The sequence below is a fragment of the Cetorhinus maximus genome, chromosome 24 (genome assembly GCF_964194155.1).
Source record: "Cetorhinus maximus chromosome 24, sCetMax3.hap1.1, whole genome shotgun sequence".
In the NCBI taxonomy this organism is placed as follows: domain Eukaryota; kingdom Metazoa; phylum Chordata; class Chondrichthyes; order Lamniformes; family Cetorhinidae; genus Cetorhinus; species Cetorhinus maximus.
In genome coordinates, this window is record NC_135902.1 from 40,177,243 (window position 1) to 40,196,656 (window position 19,414).

A 19,414-nucleotide genomic window follows, 5' to 3' on the forward strand; every position below is an offset into this window, starting at 1 on the left:
AGAATGAGATCTCTATTTTTGTTTGTGTTGAGCTCATGTCCACCTGAGACTGCCCCCAGCTGATTCTCTTTGGATCTTCCCAGACAGCAAAGAAGAGATTTTGAACCCATGGTCTGAGCTGAATTGGAGTGCTGGGTTCAGAGAGAGCGAGAGAGAGAGGTACACTTTGTGAGAATGGTTTTGATCTCAACCTTTACCACGAAGCCCTTCACATCTTGAATGAATTTCATAAGTACTATTCATTTAGTATACCAGGCAACAGGTGATTTTTTCATATTGTACATCACCGTGTCAAGAACCAGTGTGATTTACAGACTGACACACACTTGCACCGATGGTTTTCATTGTTCTTCCTACCTGTACAAGAAAAATCTAAATTCCCTGTGTGCTGACCATGTTTGAAAGTTTCTGCATGTAGTTCAGCAATAAAATTAAAATAGAAGTGATCTGCAAATCTATAATAAAACCCTTATTTGTAACATTAGGTAACCTCTACCAGACTCGGACTTTAACCCCATTCTCTGAGTGCGTGGACATCAATCCTGTGATACGATCCGTTTTACTGAAACTTATGCTGCATTATAGGTAAGGGGAACAAAATAAACTAGTTGACTTAAATATCTACCAGCTGATGTTACTACTGGACAAGCCTGATCCCAGAGTGGGTCGATCCTAATGTTTAATTGTTTGTTTAGATACATGAAGAGTGGCTACTGAACAGAGTCACCGGAGTCAGCTGTTGAACTTTTAACCAAAGAATAAAGCATTTATTTAACAAGGAAAGATGAACTATATTACAATACTCCTTTACCCACAACTATACCATTATAGATAAATACAGATTTGTAAGGATAACACAAGTTACAAACATATACTCTAATATGCTCAGTAAGTACAGTCCATGTAAACCAGTTGGCAACCTGTGGTCAGACACACCACACCCTGAAACCAAGGGCAGAATTTTCTGCCTGTTGGGCAGGCTGTGCAGCAGCAGGCGGGCACGGACCTGATCGCCGCCCACAATTGAGTCCGCGCCACCGTTCTAAGCGGGTGGGCCAATTAAGGCCCGTCCAGCGTGAATCGTGGCTCCCGAGGACAGCGGGAGTGGGCGGGCGGTGGTAGGATTGTATTGACTGCTGGGTCCAATGGCGACCTGGTGGCCTGTTTTAAAAAGCTCCTGTGGCCTTTCAAAGGCTGTGAATCATGGCCAGTGGAAGGGCTCCCCAGAGCGCTGCTGGTGAGCAGGCCAGGCAGGAGGGTAGGGCAGGGGGCACCATGCCCCTCGTTTTTCTGATGATTGCCTTGCTGCCCTCCTCGAGGAGGTGGCAGCACAGCGGGAGGTCCTGATACCCCAGGACGGGAGGAGGAGGCCCCTCCACATGACCAAACGTGCCTGGGAGGAGGTGGCGGAGGTGGTGAGCTCCCGTGACGTGATGCAGCGCACCTGGATCCAGTGTCTTAAGCACTTCAATGACTTGTTGCGCTCAGGAAGGGTGAGTACTGTGTTGGCATTGGTCACTTAACCCAGCAGGTAGGCTTTCCCCTGGCACACCACCCCCCCCAACTCCGAGTGCAATGACTGCATTGTATCATTGATGACATGTGTCCTTCGCTGGGTGGGCCAGCAGATATTGCCCATGCCGAGGTCAACCTGAGAGGGTGGTGAAGAGATGGGTTCTGTCCCCGCAGCATGTGGTACACTGAGATCCACATTACTGTTTTGGGGGCAACCTGGAGGAGCTGCACCCAGCCACAGTGCTGGAACGCCAGAACATGTCAAAGTCAGGGTGATGATAAGTTGGAAGGGAAGCTTCAAGGTGGCGTGGCACCAATCAATCTGCTGTCCTCTGCACTCCACGTGCTTGTGCCTCCTTGCTATGGAAGGTTAGACGTGTGGTGCCTAATGTGATGTAGGCAGCATTGGGCAAGGGGGTGGGGGTTTGGGGACAGGCCTAGCATCTTTGTGCGAGTGTTCGACAGCAGCAGGGTGAGGAGGCACTGGAGCCCTGCAATGTCCCAATCTGGTTGGGGTGGGCCGTGCGTGAAGAGAGTCCAGGTACAAGTAGCACTAATCAAAGCTCTTCTCTCCATTACAGGAGAAGAATGCACATAATGCCGCCGAGCGGGTGAGGACTGGCGGCGGCCCGGCACAGTTGGCGATTCTCAGCCGCTTCGAGCAGGAGGCCCTAGATTTGGAGAGGCGCCATGTGCCCAGGTCCACCGGTGTCGGTGAGGCTGGGGTGCCACGGGCAGGTATGTTTGCCCGGCATTGAGGTCGCCATTGTTCTCCCAACAGCCATGGCAGTGCTGAATGTTCAGTGATTGAAGTTTGCAACATGGCTTGACCATTGCTTACGGAAGGATGATCTGGGGGACAGGGCTGCACATTGACATTGTCTCCACGTTAACTGATTCAATGCCCTTATTCTCCCTTTCAACATCAGTGGAGCAGGGCCGGGAGGAGGAGCAGCAGAGGCCCTCTCTCACACCTGAGGGCCCTGAAGTCTCACCAGCATCACACCATCTTTGCCAGGCAGGCACCAGCGCAGATACTGGCACCTTGGTGGGAATTAGAACATCGGCTAGTGTCCCGGGGCACAGCGGTGAGGGTACTTCACAGTCGCTGGAGGAGCTGGCAGAGACAGCGAGTGCCTATGATGCCAGCAGTCGGAGGATTTCAGGGGGCCAGGCACATGCTCAGTCGGTGGCTGATGATGTGCCTCTGGAGTCGTCCGCAACACAGCAAACGCAGGAAATGCGGCCGGGTGTGCAGGAGCATCTGGTGGACATACTTGGGGCTATGCTTGTCTTGGTGTCCGTGGTGGAGGAGTCTACCCACACCATTGCCAATACAATGAGCCTCATGGCTAAGTGCCATGCATTCTCCATGGAGTAAGTGGTGACTCTCGTGGAGAGGCTCCTCCAGGAGACCAATCAGGGCTTCCTGGGATATGCGGCCGGACCAGCAAGCCCTCACATCAGCATTGACCTCAGCTGGTCAGTGCCAGTGTGGGACATGATCTGGGCACCAAGTTTCCCAGCTCGGTGCCCATCCATCCATGGTGAGCAGGGAGGTCTGAAGCGACCTCACGGCGCAGCATCTGCCTGTCATCTCTGCGGGCTCCTCTCAGGGCGCTCCAGACAAGGGCGGCAGCTCCTCTGCCCCTCTCCCAGTGACCATTGCATCTGGTGAGGCTGCAACAACTGGGGAGATGCCAGCTGTGGAACTGGCAGCTCCCTCCCAGGTGGGGCCAGCACAGGCTCCACGGGCCAGAGGACGACCACCAAGGTCATCGAGGCCAACAGGACAGCAGAGTGAGCAGGCTGTCTCAGATGCCACTCCTAGCGAGAGGTCAGCACCAAGACATAGCACCCAACAACATTAAACATAAGGCACCTTCGGCACACCATGGGTTCATCACTGGTGCTTTTGTGTTGGCCTGCAATGAGGTCTTTATGAGTCAGTGTGATTTTTAACACCTTTGTCATTTTGTTTTCTTAAGTCGCTTTGGTTGTAATATTAAATTCAGACATGTCACCATGGCTGAGGATGCTTCTTTCCTTCTGCAGGTGGATGGTTTCCAAAAATGTTAGGAGTGTTTTGTGGGACATTTAGCTTTATTAACAAGGCCCTAACATTAATGTTCCTAACCAGGCAGATTTTGCACTGAGGTATCGAGTATGGAGCCTGCAGCCCAGGCTTGTCCTGGAGGTCCATATCTGGTGTGCTAGCTGAAGGTTCGTGGATTAAAGCCTCCCGGGTGTCCCTGCTTCCCTGGAGTATGCCCGGGTAAGCGTCTACCCCCTCAGCATTTCCCTGTGCGTGCTCATCCTCGGACTCACTGCTGGACTCATCGTGTGCAGCCGCAGCCAATGTGTTTACGTCTTCATCATCCACAGCGTCAGATTGCGGTGAGCGCAACATACAACCACTATCAGTGACACACGATCTGGGGGGTACTGGAGTGCACCCCCTGAATAGTCCAGGCATTGGAAGTACATCTTGAGAAGACCAATGGCTCGCTCCACTACAGCCCTTGTGGTGCCGTGGCTCCTATTGTGCCGCTGCTCAGCTTCTGTTCTTGGATGGCGGAGAGGCGGCATGAGCCACCTTCTGAGGGGATAGCCCTTGTCACCCAGCAGCCATCCATCAAGCCGGGCTGGAGCACTGAAGAGCCCCGGCGCCTGGGAGTGTCTGAGGATGTAGACATCGTGGGAGCTGCCTGGGTACCTTGCACAGACTTGAAGAATCACCATCCTGTGATCACACTATCTGCACGTTCATGGAGTGGAAGCCCTTCCTGTTGACGAAGGCACCGGGCTCACCTGCTGGCGCCTTGATGGCCACATGTGTACAGCCTATTGCACCCTGGACGTGGGGGAAGCCAGCAATGGCCGCGAAGCCTCTGGCTCGCTATGTCTGGCTTGCCTAGCCCCAAAGGTAGTGGATAAAGGTCAATGAACACCTGAACAGAGCGCCTGTAACCTGTTTGACACAAGTATGGACAGCTGATTGGGAGACACCGCAAAGATCACCCACTGGCCCCTGGAAGGAGCCACAGGCATAGAAGTTGAGGGCACCTGTGACCTTCAGAGCCATTGGCATGGGGTGTCCGCCCACACGGTTAGGGGAGATCTCAGGCCCAATCATCTGACAGATGTAGTTGACTGTCTCCCTTGAGAGACAGAGCCTCCTTCGGCACTGCACCTCACTCATATTGAGGTCGCTGCTTCGCGCCTGTATACCCTGGCAGCAGGATAGTGGCGTCTTCTGTGGCCCCTTCTGCCTTGGACTTCCTGTTGGCCCATTGTGCCTGCACCTCTTCTCCCAAAGGTGGCTCCCCTGGAGGCTGAATGTGCACTCCTGGCCTTGAATGTGAACTCCTGACGCCGAAAAATTGCTGTCGATTGGTGCCTCAAGGATCTTAAGTGGCCGTATCAGAGATCAACGTGTGCCCACTCAACGAAATATCACGATGGTGCGCAGTGACATCAGGATGCTCGCCTGACGCCTCCGCGCACATTTTACGCGCAGGCATGCGGGGCCCGTTGCCACAATTCAACGGAAAAATTCTGGCCCAAGTGACAGATGCCACCCCAGACAGATGCTATGGATCTCTCATCAGCTCCTCCCCCAACAGTCCCTGATGCTTGTCACACCATGGGCCAACCAGTCTCACTGAACTCTGGCTTTCACACAAAGGTTTCCAATCCCCACTCTTGGAATCTTCTCCCAAACCAATGCTTTCTCTCAGACGCCTTCCGCAAGAGTCCACCTCCAGGGTTTCAAACTCACTTTCTGATGTTCCTCTTCCTGAATTCAAACTTTCTTCCACACACTCTTCCTCACCGACTCAGCTGTCAACAGTATACCACTGCTTCACATGCCCATAGCAAAGAGTTTCATACCTTCAGCCGTCTCTTTGAACCTTCTGGCTTCTCACAAGCCTTTATATCACTTTGACTCTGCTTGTTGCAGCCTGGAGCTTTAAACTTGAAACTTGGAGCCTTTCTTTGCCCCTAACTTTTAATTTCACTTAACAGGACTTTTTCCAGGTTCCTGTCCTTCCTTTGACTAGAAGGTCTGCTTGGGACTTTCTCCTGTTCCACTCCCTGGATTCTGGGACTTTTCTTTTAGCTTGGGACTTGCTATCTGTCCACTTTGCCCTAACCTCTGGTGGCAGCTACTTTCAACCACCTTTGGTTTGGAACTATCTGAGCCTTCTAGACTGCTTCTACCTGGTGGTTGTCTTCAAAACCAACTCAAACAGCTTCCAAATCAAACTGCTGTTTCTAGTTTCTTCTGCGTATGTCTGTGGGAGGGGCCTGCCTCCCTGGACCCCTGTTGCTAGGCAACAGCCCAGTTTTTTCATCTGTGTTTGCTTAACTTCCCCAGCAGTCGTAAACTCTCATTAGAAATGCAGACACCTTTTAAAGCGAAACGAAAACTCAGCTTGACGTTTCCTTAACACACAGATACAGAAATACAAATCAAACTTAAACACTAAAGCTAAAACACATTCCTAACCCGACAAATACCAATATAACTTACTTAACATATTTCTATTTCCTAACAGTAGTTACATGAAGTTGACAGAAGGTGCAAAATGTTTTAAAGCTTTGAAGGCTTTTACCAGACATTTTTCTCATGCTCATTGTTAAAAGTGATTCTGAAAGTAAGCTCTCGCTCCCAGTGAAGCTGAACAAAAGTGTGACAATATCTAGTAATTCCGTGTCACCCAGGGATTAAACAAAACCCACTTTTTTTAACTGTAGTTACCTTATTGAATAAACATTAGCCTTCTCATGATGATCTAGGCGATGACCAATTTCCTGGTGCAATCTCTTGTGCCTAACCTGCCCCAGAAGCTTCCAAATAGGCAGCTGGCAAATACCAAGTATCTGGGGTATCCGCCTAAGATAAGTGTTGGACCCCTTGAATATGCTAATTATGGGCTAAACACCTTTTTACAACCTCCTCCCCTCCCCCATTTCCCCAAATTCGACATATACTGGGGGGGGGCTCTACTCAGTTTCCCCAGCTCAACCTTGACCCAATCAGCTGTCCTTAAAGGGACCGCTGGGGGCCGATAATGGAAAAGTAAATAAAAAAATGTTTTACTTGTGTTAATGTGGAGCTAGAGGGGCAGGAGCTTGCCTTCCCTGTCCCAGTCACCTCATCACCTGCCTCCAGCCCCACCGCCCAAATCCCTTGATACCCAAGAGTTACCTACAGGCTGAGATTTCTAGGGCCACAAACTAGCCAATTGTATCAGGGCACGTGATTGGCATCCACAGACTGCCAATTGTATGTAGATGATGCCCACTTTGGAGCTAGCCTCGGGATGATGTCTTCAGGTGAGGTGGGGAGGGTTCCAGGCACCCTGCCTGCTTTGTTCCGGACTCCGGCATGTAGCCATATTTTGCAGCCCAAATTCTGTCCGCTTTTGTCACTCCCAACCAAAAACACAATGGCACGCTATAGGTGTTCTGCTAACAGTGATTTAAAGCTACTTCAGCTTATTCCAGTAGCAGTAAAACCAAGCAAGCAGTTCCGCTGCCTCCTAGCTCCTGAGACTTGTGTGGCCACTACCAATGAGGCAATGCCCTATTATTCATTTCTTTAAATAGTTGAGCTGCTTGTGGGGGCCTAGCAAGTGCCAGCAGATTGCTCACTTATTATTCCTGGTCAGCCTCAGGCCCTCCCTGTCAAGGCACATGCTCTGTGAGCAGGCCTAAAGGAATTTCAATCCCCGAGTATTGCTGTGTTGTCCTTTACTGCTTGCTACAGATGCAACTCCTGCCCCCTGAAGGGGGTATATTGACACCAGTATAATGTAGCAGGATTCAAACAGCGTTCTCTAAATATTTAACAGCAGGACATGTGGGTTTACAAAGTGCACAAAGACACCTCATGGGTTTAGACTCAATAAAGAGTAAAAATAAAGTTTTGAGACTGCCAGACAGTATCACTGAAGTTTGGAGTTGGGTCAGCGAGTTTAGTGTCAGTGGGAAGTAGAAATCACTTTGTTCTGACACTAAATTTGCAGTGTGAATAATATCTGAAGACTCGTCTCCAAGTCTAGAATTGTATTTGGGCGCAAGAAATGAAATAATTTGGGGAAAGGAAGGTGAACTAGGTGAATTGATTAAGCATTGGAAAGGATGCTCGTGTCAATAATATATGGCTCAATTATATGAAATTCCATATAACAAATGAAACACGGAGTAAAATTTTGGGATGCTAATGCTTTCTACGTCTCTCGATAGTTTTGACAAAGTAAAAGCCTTTATGCAGAAGTACCTCTCAAGCCTGGAAGAAAAGATATTCTTCAAAGAGGATCTGAAGGAACTCCATCTTCTGTTCATCAAATGTTTTGAGGTAACGCGGAGAGCTTAAGTCCATCTCGCTCCTAAACATTGACGATTTGGACATGCTTCTGAACCTTTAAATGCATTTTCCTTTAAAGGATTCGATATGTGGTCACTTTGAACAAAGTGGAGGATTTGGCAATTTAGAACTGTTCAAACAGCACTGCAGCTTTGCTAGCAGGTTTGCGAGACACCAGGTAGCTACCTGTGAAGAAAATGCCACAGAATACTTGCAGAACATTGCCAGGCTGCGTTTCTGCTTCACTCTTACAGCTAAACTGATGTATGAATCACATAACAGCACAGGTAAAGAATTCGAAAATAACCTTAAATCATTTTATGCCCAGCACTCTCCTTCATTCGTAAACTGTTCTCCAGCTGAAAGGACCTAAAAGCCACTCTGCTTCCAGCCTCTCTCAGAGCTGCTCTGGCTGGCTGCTTTTCAATTTAGTGAAACTGGCCTAAGCTCACACAGCCAGGCATATGCCCACCCTCCCTGTTGGAAAGGATGTAAGCTGTGTTTGAATTTCTCCCAACCCCAGGCGAGATTGTCATGGCAACTCAGGACCTGTTCTCTGGAAGTGTTACCGATCCAACCTTTTTGTTCATCCCCTCTCAAATGACAAAAGGTATTAACACTGGCGAGTACCAGCTATCTAATCTATGGGGTGAAAATCCTCCTCTTCCTGTCATCAATTCAATTAATATTTATATTAAGTCAGTTTTTTTTCCAACTAAAATATAGGGATGATATATATACTGTATATGAGAGAGAGAGAAGTAGAGACAGATATAGATATTAAGTATGTTACTTAATGTTAACTGGAATTGTATTATATGGTACAAAGGGTTTAAGTTATTATGTAATTCAGTAAGAGAGATGATGAGACAGATATGAGATAGAAAGGAAAGAAAGATTTGCATTTTTATAGCAATGTCCCAAAGTGCTTACAGTCAGTTAAATACTTATGAAGTGTAGTCCCTATAGGAAATGTGGCAGCGCATTTGCACACAGCAATGTGATAATACAAAGACAACTTTTTTTTTAGTGTTATAGCTTGATGAATAAATGTTGGCCAGAGCTCTGGGGAGAGCAGTCTTTTAGGTCCACCTGAGAGGGCAAACGGGTCCACGGTTTATCATCTCATCTGAATGATGGCACCTTTGACAGTGCTGCACTCCTTCAGTACTGCACTGGAGTGTCAGCATAAAATTTGTACTCTGGTCTCTAGAGTAAGACTTGAACACACGACCTTCCACTCAGGAGCAAGTATGCTACAGCTGAACCACATGACTATGGTCATGTTTCGTTGTTCCTCTACTTTTTGTTAACTATTGCACAATGTTGTCCTATTCATAACGCACTCCTTGTGAATAGGAATCCCCTGTTTACACTCTTACATAACACATTCGCTGTATGGTGGTCTGTGTAATTTGAATTATTGCTCAAGTTTTGATTTCTAATTTTTAATATAATTATATTTTCAGATGTGAAGCACAAAGTCATAAAGGCAAATTTCATTGAACATATAAAAATGATTTGTTTGAATTCTGACAATGACTGGTATCGAGTTTATTTGATGAGGACAGTCTATGGCCAGTACGGGATGGATTTTGTTCAGACTTTACAACAGCTCAAAGACAACCACTGGATGTTTCCAGATAAAATAATTGAAAAACAGGTGAAACATGTAATTTTAAATTAGATGCGCACATCAATCTATTATGCTGCCTATTAGAAATGATTAAATTCATCAAGTAAATGTGTATAATTCTTTGTTGTTATATGCAATATTGTAAATGGAACTTAAACTCTTTAACATACTTTGCAAATATTGCATGTGTTTTTTTATCACATAATTCTGCAATGTTAATGAATACAAATGACCACTATAGACTTTTATAGAACATAAGCTGAGATATATGTATGACCACAAGTTATTTTTCTTTAAACAAATGAGTATCAAATCAGCACCAAAATGAACACCGCGACAGGTTGAGAATTATTTTCACGCAGCGATTTACTTAGTCATGGAAACCCCTACTGGAAAGAGTAGTGGTTGCATAAATCAAGCCTTTAAAACAGAAGTGGATAAAAATGTGTAAAAAGAAAAATTCAAAAGAATGTGGGAAAAGGGCAGAGAGCCAGCAGAGGAAAAGAGGGCTGCATGTCCTCCTCTGCTGTAAAATTCTACAATTCTAATTGAAATGATGGAACTCAGTGATGCACACCTTCTGTAAAGCTAAAAAGAAACAGGTGGTTTAGTGAAATCATTGCCCATCAATTTTAAAAGCAGAGATTTTAACTTTGGTGCAGGTTTGCTCCCTTAGTCCTTGATTGTTTAGTATGCTGACTCGTGGAGTGGTTGTTTCTTCCAGTGTTGTTGGTCAGGTGGTCAGATGGATCGCTTTATTTTCTGCGGGCAACATTATAAAACCATTCGTGACGCAGTTGCTGAGGCAGCCTTGACGTGCCAAGTGAGCAGCATGACAAACAAGTTAAAGGTATTTGCAGATAGTTCTTTTCTACTTATTCTGTTTAGCAATGCTGTACCCTCAATGCTTTGTCGCAGTTTTGTGCCATTTTTTTTAACACCAGCATATTTTGCTGGCACTAATATTTGTTTCACAACTTTGCTCCTTAAAGGCTTCAAAGTGCCGTTTAAGTAATCAGCAGGTTTACATGGCCTTGGCATTCTTCCGTGAGGTAACATGTTCGTTTGCAGTGGAGGATGACAGTTTGCATGCTAGTTCAAAGGTAAGAATCAATTTCTGACATAACTTCAGCCGAGAGGGAATCTCTACCTATAATAGTTTGTGTCTAGCATGTCATCACGCTGGCACCTGATTGGCGAGAATCTCTTAGTCAAGAAACCAACAGCAAACCATAGTTGAACAATCCCATGAAAAGGAAGAAAACCAGTGAGTTCTTTTGTTTTCTGATCTTCCCAAGGGAAGAAACAGAAGATTTATAAGCAGCAGCCAACCTAAACATCAGCTCTCAGCATCACCAATTAGCCTTTAATTGACCTCTGGAGATGTCTACTTGAAGCACTTCTTCCCAAAGGGCAATTGAGGAGGGAGAAAATCATAAATCTTCTCTGTTCCGATATTTAGCCTGTGTCCTTAAAGGGGCAGACCATGTTCAGCACATCTTCACCTTAGCAGTGGGCCGTTTTCCTCAGTCTCTTCATACCTATTAGTAAAGGGTTATCAAGGTGGAAACGCTCCTTTGTTCTATAAACTCACCTCGTACATTAGATGGTATAACCTTCCTGTCAGGACACGTATATTCTCTGTTTATTATTAGCATTATCACAGAGGATCTGCTAGTCTTGAAAATAGGTATTGGTCACTTCTCTAAATTAAAATGAATTTAATCTGCTCTTGGTATATTGCTTAGAGATGTAGCACTTATTTAATTGTAGTATTATTGGTCATTGAAATCATGGAATCTATTTGATTGGTCAGTAGATATCCACAAAAATAACATTACTTTCTCCAGGGGGCTGTGTTATGGTGGAGGTTGATTTTCTTTTACATGTATTCATAATGGAATTTAACATTAGCGTTCATGAAGGACAGTACAACCATGGGAGCAGGAATGCTCATAATGGCTAGATGAGCCATCCATAAATCAGACCATAAATAAAATTTGTTTTAAAGGGATTTTGATAAAATGAGGACAGGTCTGTACTCAACAGGAACAGGATTACAAAAGTGTGACGCCGCACCAGCCAGTTGTTAGAACTATTTTTAAGATGGCTTCTTCCCACCATGTGTCTGAGTATTGCACGTTTTGGGTTTGATGTAACTTGGATACAGGCAGTAGGAAATTTAAGTATTGAAGACCAGCATTAAAAGAGAACACCAGTGGAGACTGTGGCTAATTTCTGTCAGTGTTGAGCACTCCAGCAACAACTGGAACGATTCGCAGTGCACCGTTGTTTTGAAGAACTTTGCAGCACCATCAGCGAGATATATTTATATTTTAGGTGCAGGGTAAACCTTTGCCACTGCTCAGTAACATGCTCTGCTAGCTGAAGGTCTGCATCAGTTCAATAAATTAGCATACTTATTGTTCTTGGATGCCAATCTGAAACAAAAATTAAACCATTAAAGTTCTCTAATAGCTGAGTGCTGGTGTGTATAGTAAAAGATAATGGGGGAGAAATTTGTTCTTGTAGCTATGCAGACTTACTTCAATTCCCCGGTGCCGGCAAAGCTGTGGCCCACTTGACTTTCTCCACTCCTATCATTCCTTCTCCCATAATCTTTGCTGACATTAGCAGCACTTTTAATGAGCGCTGTTAAAGTTCGCAAGAGAAAGTGGTGTACCTTACGATGTTTTGCTACAGTCTTCATTTCTCCTTAGATTCTGAGATAAAGCATAGAAATAGCACCTGTGGATGGTATCAGAATTTTTGACAACTCCAATTTCCAACCCCTAACCCTAAAGCCTAAATGACAACAATGATTCGATCTGATATAAAGTTTATAAAATGATCTGGTCGGGCTTGATTACAACACTAGGTGCCCAATGTGGAACCATTAATGAGTACAAAAATTTGAAATGCCATGTGAAATTTCCATCACTCAGGGCTGAGAATTTTTCACCGAACAATTAATGGATTAACAGCCTATTTTGTAAATGAGAAAATAAACTGTGGTTCAAATGTATTCACTTGCAAAATGTGTTATCTTTCAGTTAATCGGCACTTTGCAGGAATTTATTAAGGGTAATAAACTCTTTGAGGCTCCAGCGCTGAAGGATTTCTGCACCACTTTGGTAAAAAATGAATTAGGAAGCCTGGAATTCTCCCTGCGGATCACACCAACACAGTCAAACCGACGGCGCATCTTGATTGAAATAATTGTTCACGCAGCTTTGGTGTTCATCTGTGGAAAAAATGTTTTGTCATCCCCTCTCCGCAATATTGCTTTCGACTCTGCAAAAATGAGGGTAAGGAAGCCGCAGACGTGCAATTCCTATCTGAGGGATTTTCTGCCAGTGTCCTCTTCATGCACTTGGTCATCCGATACCCGTTTACTGTTCACATTGTAAATTAAACCTGTGAATAACCCTGTCTCTGGGCAGAATTTTGCCCTTGGTGGGCGTGCGGGCCCCACCGGCTTGGAGGCGGGTGGACAGCCGACCCCCGCCGCCGAAATGGGGCCGGCCGCCATTTTGAGTGGGCGGACCAATTAAGGCCCGCCCAGCGGCCTGTCCGACGGGAAGCGCTATGCACTTCCTGTGCAGTGGGGGGAGGGAATCCCCAGCTGTCAATGTGCGCTCTGAGACTAAGTGCTGTCTCAGGGAGATTAGTGACAGTCTAAAAAACTTTAAAAATAGAAAGATAAAAGTGTTATTAACATGTCCCCCTCATGTGACAATGTCACACGAGATGGGACATGTTAATAAATATAACATTACATTTATTAGGGATGAGGTTTCATGTATTATCAGAAACCCGCTGGGGCTCCTGGCCTGCCCCCCAGGTTGGACGGGCAGGGCCTTTAATTACATTAAGTACACTGTCATTGGCCTTAATTGACCATTGACAGGTGGGCGGGCGGACAGCTGATTTTGCTGCCGCCCACCTTTCTGAAAATTTAAAGGGACCGGGATGACGTCGGGGGTTCCTCCCAACGTCATCCCGCATCATTTTCCCGTCGGCGAGCGGGCCCCGCCCCCAAATCACCGATGGGAAAATTCATAAAAAGGAGAGATTTCCAGGTCTATTGGAAAATAACAAGGGAGTGGGACTAATGAGTAGCTTTTTCAAAAAGTGCCAGCAGAGACATGAAAGGCCTACTTCGCCGCTCTATGATCCTGTGCCTATCATAGGATTATCACAAACCCGTTAGCTTTTCTCATCCTTGATATGTAAATAGCATACATCGTTTTGATCTGTCCTGTCCGGAAAAGGATTCCACTGCTCAATGTCTGTGATTTTTGATAATAACAGCATAAAACCATAAGACATAGGAGCAGAAGTAGACCATTAGGCCCATCGAGTCTGCTCCGCCATTCAATGAGACTGCGGCTGATCTGATAATCCTCAACTCCACTTTCCTGCCTTTTCCCCATACCCCTTGATTCCCTTACTGATTAAAAATCCATCTATCTCAGCCTTGAATATACTTAACGACGCAGCCTCTACAGCCCTCTGCGATAAAGAATTCCACAGATTGACTACCCTCTGAAAGGAGAAATTCCTCTTCATCTGTTATAAATTGGCACCCTCCTTACTCTGAGATTATCCCCTCTGGTCATAGACTCTCTCAAAAGGGAAAACAACCTTTCAGCATCTACCCTGTCAAGCCCCCTAGGAATCTTATATGTTTCAATAAGGTCGCCTCTCATTCTTTAAACTCCATTGAGTACAGGCCCAACGTACTCAACCTCTCACAAGAAAATCCCTCCATCCCTGGGATCAATCTAGTGAACCTTCTCTGGACTGCCTCCAATGCCAGTAGATCTTTCCTTAGATAAGGGGACCAAAACTGTTCATAGTATTCTAGGTGTAGTCTAACTAATGTCATGTATAGTTTTAGCAAGACTTCCCTATTTTTATATTCCATTCCCTTTGAAATAAAGGCCAACATTCCATTTGCATTACCTATTATCTGCTGAACTTGTATGCTAGCTTTTTGTGATTCATGCATGAGGTCCCCCAAATCCTTCTGTGCAGCAGCTTTCTTCAGTCTTTCTCCATTTAAGTAATATTCAGCTGCTCTATTCTTCCTGCCAAAGTGCATAACCTCACATTTTCCCACATTATATTCCATCTGCCACTTTTTGCCCACTCACTTTACTATATCCCTCTGTAGACTCTTTGTGTGACCCTTACCTTTTGCCTTCCACCTATTTTTGTGTCATCTGCAAACTTGGCGATAGTACATTCATTTCACTCATCCAAGTCATTAATGTATTTGTAAATAATTGTGGCCCCAGCACTGATCCCTGTGGCACTCCACTAGTTACAGGTTGTCATCCTGAAAATGCCCCATGTATCCCAACTCTCTGCCTTCTATTAGTTAGCCAGTCCTCTATCCATGCTAATATACTACCCCCAACACCATGGGCTCTTATCTTATTAAGTAGCCTTATGTGTGGTACCTTATCGAATGCCTTTTGGAAATCCAAATATATTACATCTACTGGTTCCCCTTTATCTATCCTGCTTGTTACCACCTCAAAGAATTCTAATAAATTTGTCAGGCATGATTTCTCCTTCATGAAGCCATGCTGACTCTGCTTGATTAGATTATATATTTCTAAATGTTCTGCTATTACATCCTTTATAATAGACTCTAACATTTTCCCAATGACAGATGTTAAGCTAAGTGGCCTTTGGTTACCTGTTTTATTGTCTCCCTCCTCTTTTGAATGATGGCAGTTTTCCAATCCTCTGGGACTTTTCCAAAATCTAAGGATTCTTGGAAGATTACTATCAGTGCATCCACTATCTCTGCAGCTATTTAATATCCTAGGATGCAACCCATCAGGTCCAGGTGACTTATCTGCCTTTAGCCCCATTAGTTTCCCTAATACTTTTCCCCTAGTGATAATTATTGTATTTATTTCCCCCCCCCCACCATGATTATTTAGTACTTTTGGTATGCTATTAGTGTCTTCTACCATGAAGACTGATGCAAACTCCTCTGCCATTTCCTGGTTCCCCATTATTATTTTTCCAGCCTCATTCTCTAAGGGGCTTATATTGACTTTGGTCTCTCTCTTCCTTTTTATGTATTTAAAGAAGCTCTTATTGTCTGTTTTTATATTACTTGCTAGTTTACCCTCAACGTTTATTTTCTCCCTCATGTGCAAAAGAGCGCAGGCCCCGACTCAGGGAATCCCCCCGCCCGCACAGGGAGTGCACAGCGCTTCCGGGTGGGCGACATGCTGGACGGGCATTAATTGGCCCGCTCACGTAAAATGGCGGCGCAGGTTCGCGCTCGCTCCTGCCCGCCCTCGCACAACCCCCCCGATGAGGGGGGGAAATTCAGCCCTTTGAATTCTTGTTCATGGTTATCTCTGTCAATTTGATTTTCCCAATCTACATGAAGATTAAAGTCACCCATGATTAATATACTGCTCTTTTTACATGCCCTCGTTATCACCTGATTTATTCCCTGTCCTACAGCATAGCTACTGTTAGGGGGCCTATACACAACTCCCACCAGTGTCTTCTTCCCCTTGTTATTTCTTACCTCCACCCATATGGATTCCACATTTTCCAATCCAAGGCAAAGCTCCAACACTAAACATTCTAAGCTACAGTGAAGGACTAAATGTTTATTCCTTTCTCTCTCGTTATTTATAAGGGCAGACTCCACTACCATTGCTTTATTAGCACATTTCCCCGCTTAGTAGCATCACAGTCTAGACCATATAATTCTCCATTGCTGCCAGAAAAGTCACTGGACGATTGGGAATGAACTTGTCCTGATCATTTTTCCTCTTACACTCTCCTCCCCCCTCCCAAGCTCCCAACACAGGTTCACATCAATCTAACAGTAAAGAGGGATGTTAGTACCATTTTTTACCGGGGTGCCAACTGACAGTGACAGTGGTGGGTGGTGGGACGGTGGAGGGGGTTGCAGGGGGGTTCACCATTCTGTTCTGATCAAGGACCAGGACTTGAGGTGTTGCATCCACAAGCTCCAAGAATAGTGAAATAATAATCCTACCTGATTTAGCAACAGTGCTTCTCTTTGTTTACTCATTAAACTGCTCATGTCACAAGAGTGCTCCTGCAGCTCTAAAAAAAATTCTCCAAATTTTAGATAGTTTGGCATCTATACCTGAGACTAGAGTGAATACGTCAGAGCTTGGGATTCAGTGGAACAGAATTTTTAATGTTCTTTCTTGATTTGTATTTTTATATCAATCTTCAGAGGAGAAACTAGTGATGCTGAAGTTTGAAACATCTATACAATATTAGTTGACCTACTGTGACGATGTTTACTTGCCTTGTTTAATTTTTAGCATGCTTACTTACCAACCATGCCAGAAGATCTTCGGAATGAAGCCAAGGGCTGGATTTCAGAGAACGTGACGTGGTATGGTAAGTGTTATGCATCCCTGTGCTTTTAAATATTTGCAATGATACCAAAGGATTAAATCTAAATGTGAAATCCTTAAACTTGTATTTTGTAAATGTACGTCAAACATGTATTTATTCTCATAGGCAGTAATGTTTCACTTTTCACAATAAGTTACGAGGCTAAACTTTTCTTGCCCTTATACATTTTGAGTAACCTTGTATGCTGCAAGCGCCCATTAGTAAGTTGTAAGGGCCCTGACTGGATTGTCTAAATGTCATAAAGATGCAGGAAGCAATGGAAGAGGCATTTGCTGTGTGAGTTGCCCTGCAGTGTAAAAGGACTTGGAAAACCTACCCTATGATGTGTATGTTTAATTTAACTGTTAGATAATTAAATACATAACAGCATAAGAAATAGGAGCAGGAGTAGACCATATAGCCCCTAGAGGTTGCTATGCCATTCTATACAAGGATGGCTGATCTTAAGCTTCAATTCTACTTTCCTGCCACTCTGCACCTGAGAGATGAAAAATCTTATCTGTGCCAGTCTCAAATATACTCAACGATGGTGTATCCGCAATCCGTTGTCCTATCAAATTTCCAAAGATTCACAACCCCCTGAGTGAAGAAATTTCTCATTATAATAATTTTAACCTTTGAAAGATAGTTGATGTTATCAGTATCTAATCAATCAGGCACAACTGCAATTAATATGGTGAGAATGTTGAGTTTAATTAGAGCTTAAGACAGGATATAGCATACTAGTTATACGACAAAAATATACAACCTGCGGCAAGTAGCGAGCACCCCCCCCCTTTAGTTTAAAGCCCTATCTATAGCCCCTGTTATATGATTCACCAGGATGCTATCCCAGTCCAGTTTAAGTGCATAAGTGAATCAATTGGTGAGTTATTCTGACTCAGTGATTCAGGTTTCCAACTGTTTGCTTCAGGCAGGAGAAGGGCTTGTTCTAGATGCCTCCAATCCAATGACTGGGGTAACATCAAAATCACCCTCCATATATTCTGAAAAGCCCCATAGGTTTTTATTTTTTTAAACTCCCCTTCATCAGCACAAGCCAAAGTTGTGTTTCCCCAGTGGCACGTTTTGTAGAAAAATTATAGAATGGGTTTTATTTTGCTCAAGGAGTATTTAGACTCTATACCTTCTGTCGGTTCTCGCTGCAACATGTTTTTATTCGTTACCTATTACACCCGCTGACTGTGCCAATCCAGAAATTCACAAAATGCATTTTCATAAGAGGTAGAAGAAACAATGACGCCAGGAGATCAGCAATGTTATTAAGGCAGCAAGGGCTGTATTAGAATGTGTGCACACAGGAAACAGGGCTAACAGAAAAGGAAAAGCCTGAAACACTCTTCAACATGCATTCATGTTTTTCTGGCAAGAAGTTAATTTGTAAATCAAAAAAGGGCTCGGTTTTGGTTTTTAAGTGTGCGTGTGTCACCTTAACACTGTTCAATGCAGCTAAGAAGAATGGACATCTTCGAAAGACACTAGTCCCTACCAGATGGAGAACTGTCAGAGGTATCTGGGCTAGTACAATCCATTATAACTCTAGAATGTGTTTTTCAGTCAGTTCTCGGGTTTTACTTGGAGCTTGTGTACTTGGTCACCGCCTTTGTCCCTTCCGACACGGCGTGCTTGGCCAGTTCCCCGGGCAGCAGCAGGTGCACGGCGGTCCTGATCTCCCGGGAGCTGATGGTGCTGCGCTTGTTGTAATGGGCCAGGCGGGAAGCCTCACCCGCGATGCGCTCGAAAATATCGCTCACGAACGAGTTCATGATGCTCATGGCCTTGGAAGAGATGCCGGTGTCGGGGTGAACCTGCTTCATCACTTTGTAGATGTAGATGGCGTAACTCTCCTTCCTCGACTTTCGCCGCTTCTTGCCGCCCTTCGCTACCGGTTTCTTTAAGGCTTTCTTGCCTCCCTTCTTGGGAGCTGGTTTCTTCTCATCAACCATCGTCACTTTCAGACTCTAGAAGACGCACCAGATGTGACTGTCTAAAGCAGCCTTGTGCAATCCTGAGAAGGCACATCAGATATGACTGTTCCAGTGCAATTCTGGCTACTACTTTCTTTTTTTAAAATTCATTCTAGGGATGTAGGAATCGCTGGCCAGGCCAGCATTTATTGCCCATCCATAATTGCCCTTGAAAAGGTGATAGTGAGCTGCATTCTTGAACCGCTGCAGTCCATGTGGTGTAGGTACACCCACAGTGCTGTTAGGGAGAGAGCTCCAGAATTTTGACCCAGTGACAGTGAAGGAACGGCGATATATTTCCAAGTCAGGATGGCAAGTGGCTTGGAGGGGAATTTCCAGGTGGTAGTGTTCCCTCATCCTTCTAGATAGTGGTTGTGGGTTTGGAAGATGCTATCTAAGGAGTGTTGGTGAGTTGCTGCAATGCATTTTGTTGATGGTACATACTGCTGCCACTGTGCATTGGTGGTGGAGGGAGTGAAT

The 19,414-nt window shown here is 45.0% G+C and overlaps 1 protein-coding gene across 1 annotated transcript in view; it reads left to right on the top strand.

Annotated features, from left to right (window-relative positions):
- The window catches only part of LOC144699829 (E3 ubiquitin-protein ligase rnf213-alpha-like), a 158,955-nt gene that overhangs the window by 109,412 nt on the left and 30,129 nt on the right, over window positions 1-19,414 (top strand). Inside the window, exons 49-56 of the mRNA XM_078571116.1 lie at window positions 486-585; window positions 7,771-7,882; window positions 7,971-8,178; window positions 9,361-9,554; window positions 10,252-10,377; window positions 10,520-10,630; window positions 12,581-12,835; window positions 16,871-16,949. Coding sequence (XP_078427242.1) covers window positions 486-585; window positions 7,771-7,882; window positions 7,971-8,178; window positions 9,361-9,554; window positions 10,252-10,377; window positions 10,520-10,630; window positions 12,581-12,835; window positions 16,871-16,949 — 1,185 coding nt within the window. The remainder of the gene's footprint in view (window positions 1-485; window positions 586-7,770; window positions 7,883-7,970; window positions 8,179-9,360; window positions 9,555-10,251; window positions 10,378-10,519; window positions 10,631-12,580; window positions 12,836-16,870; window positions 16,950-19,414) is intronic.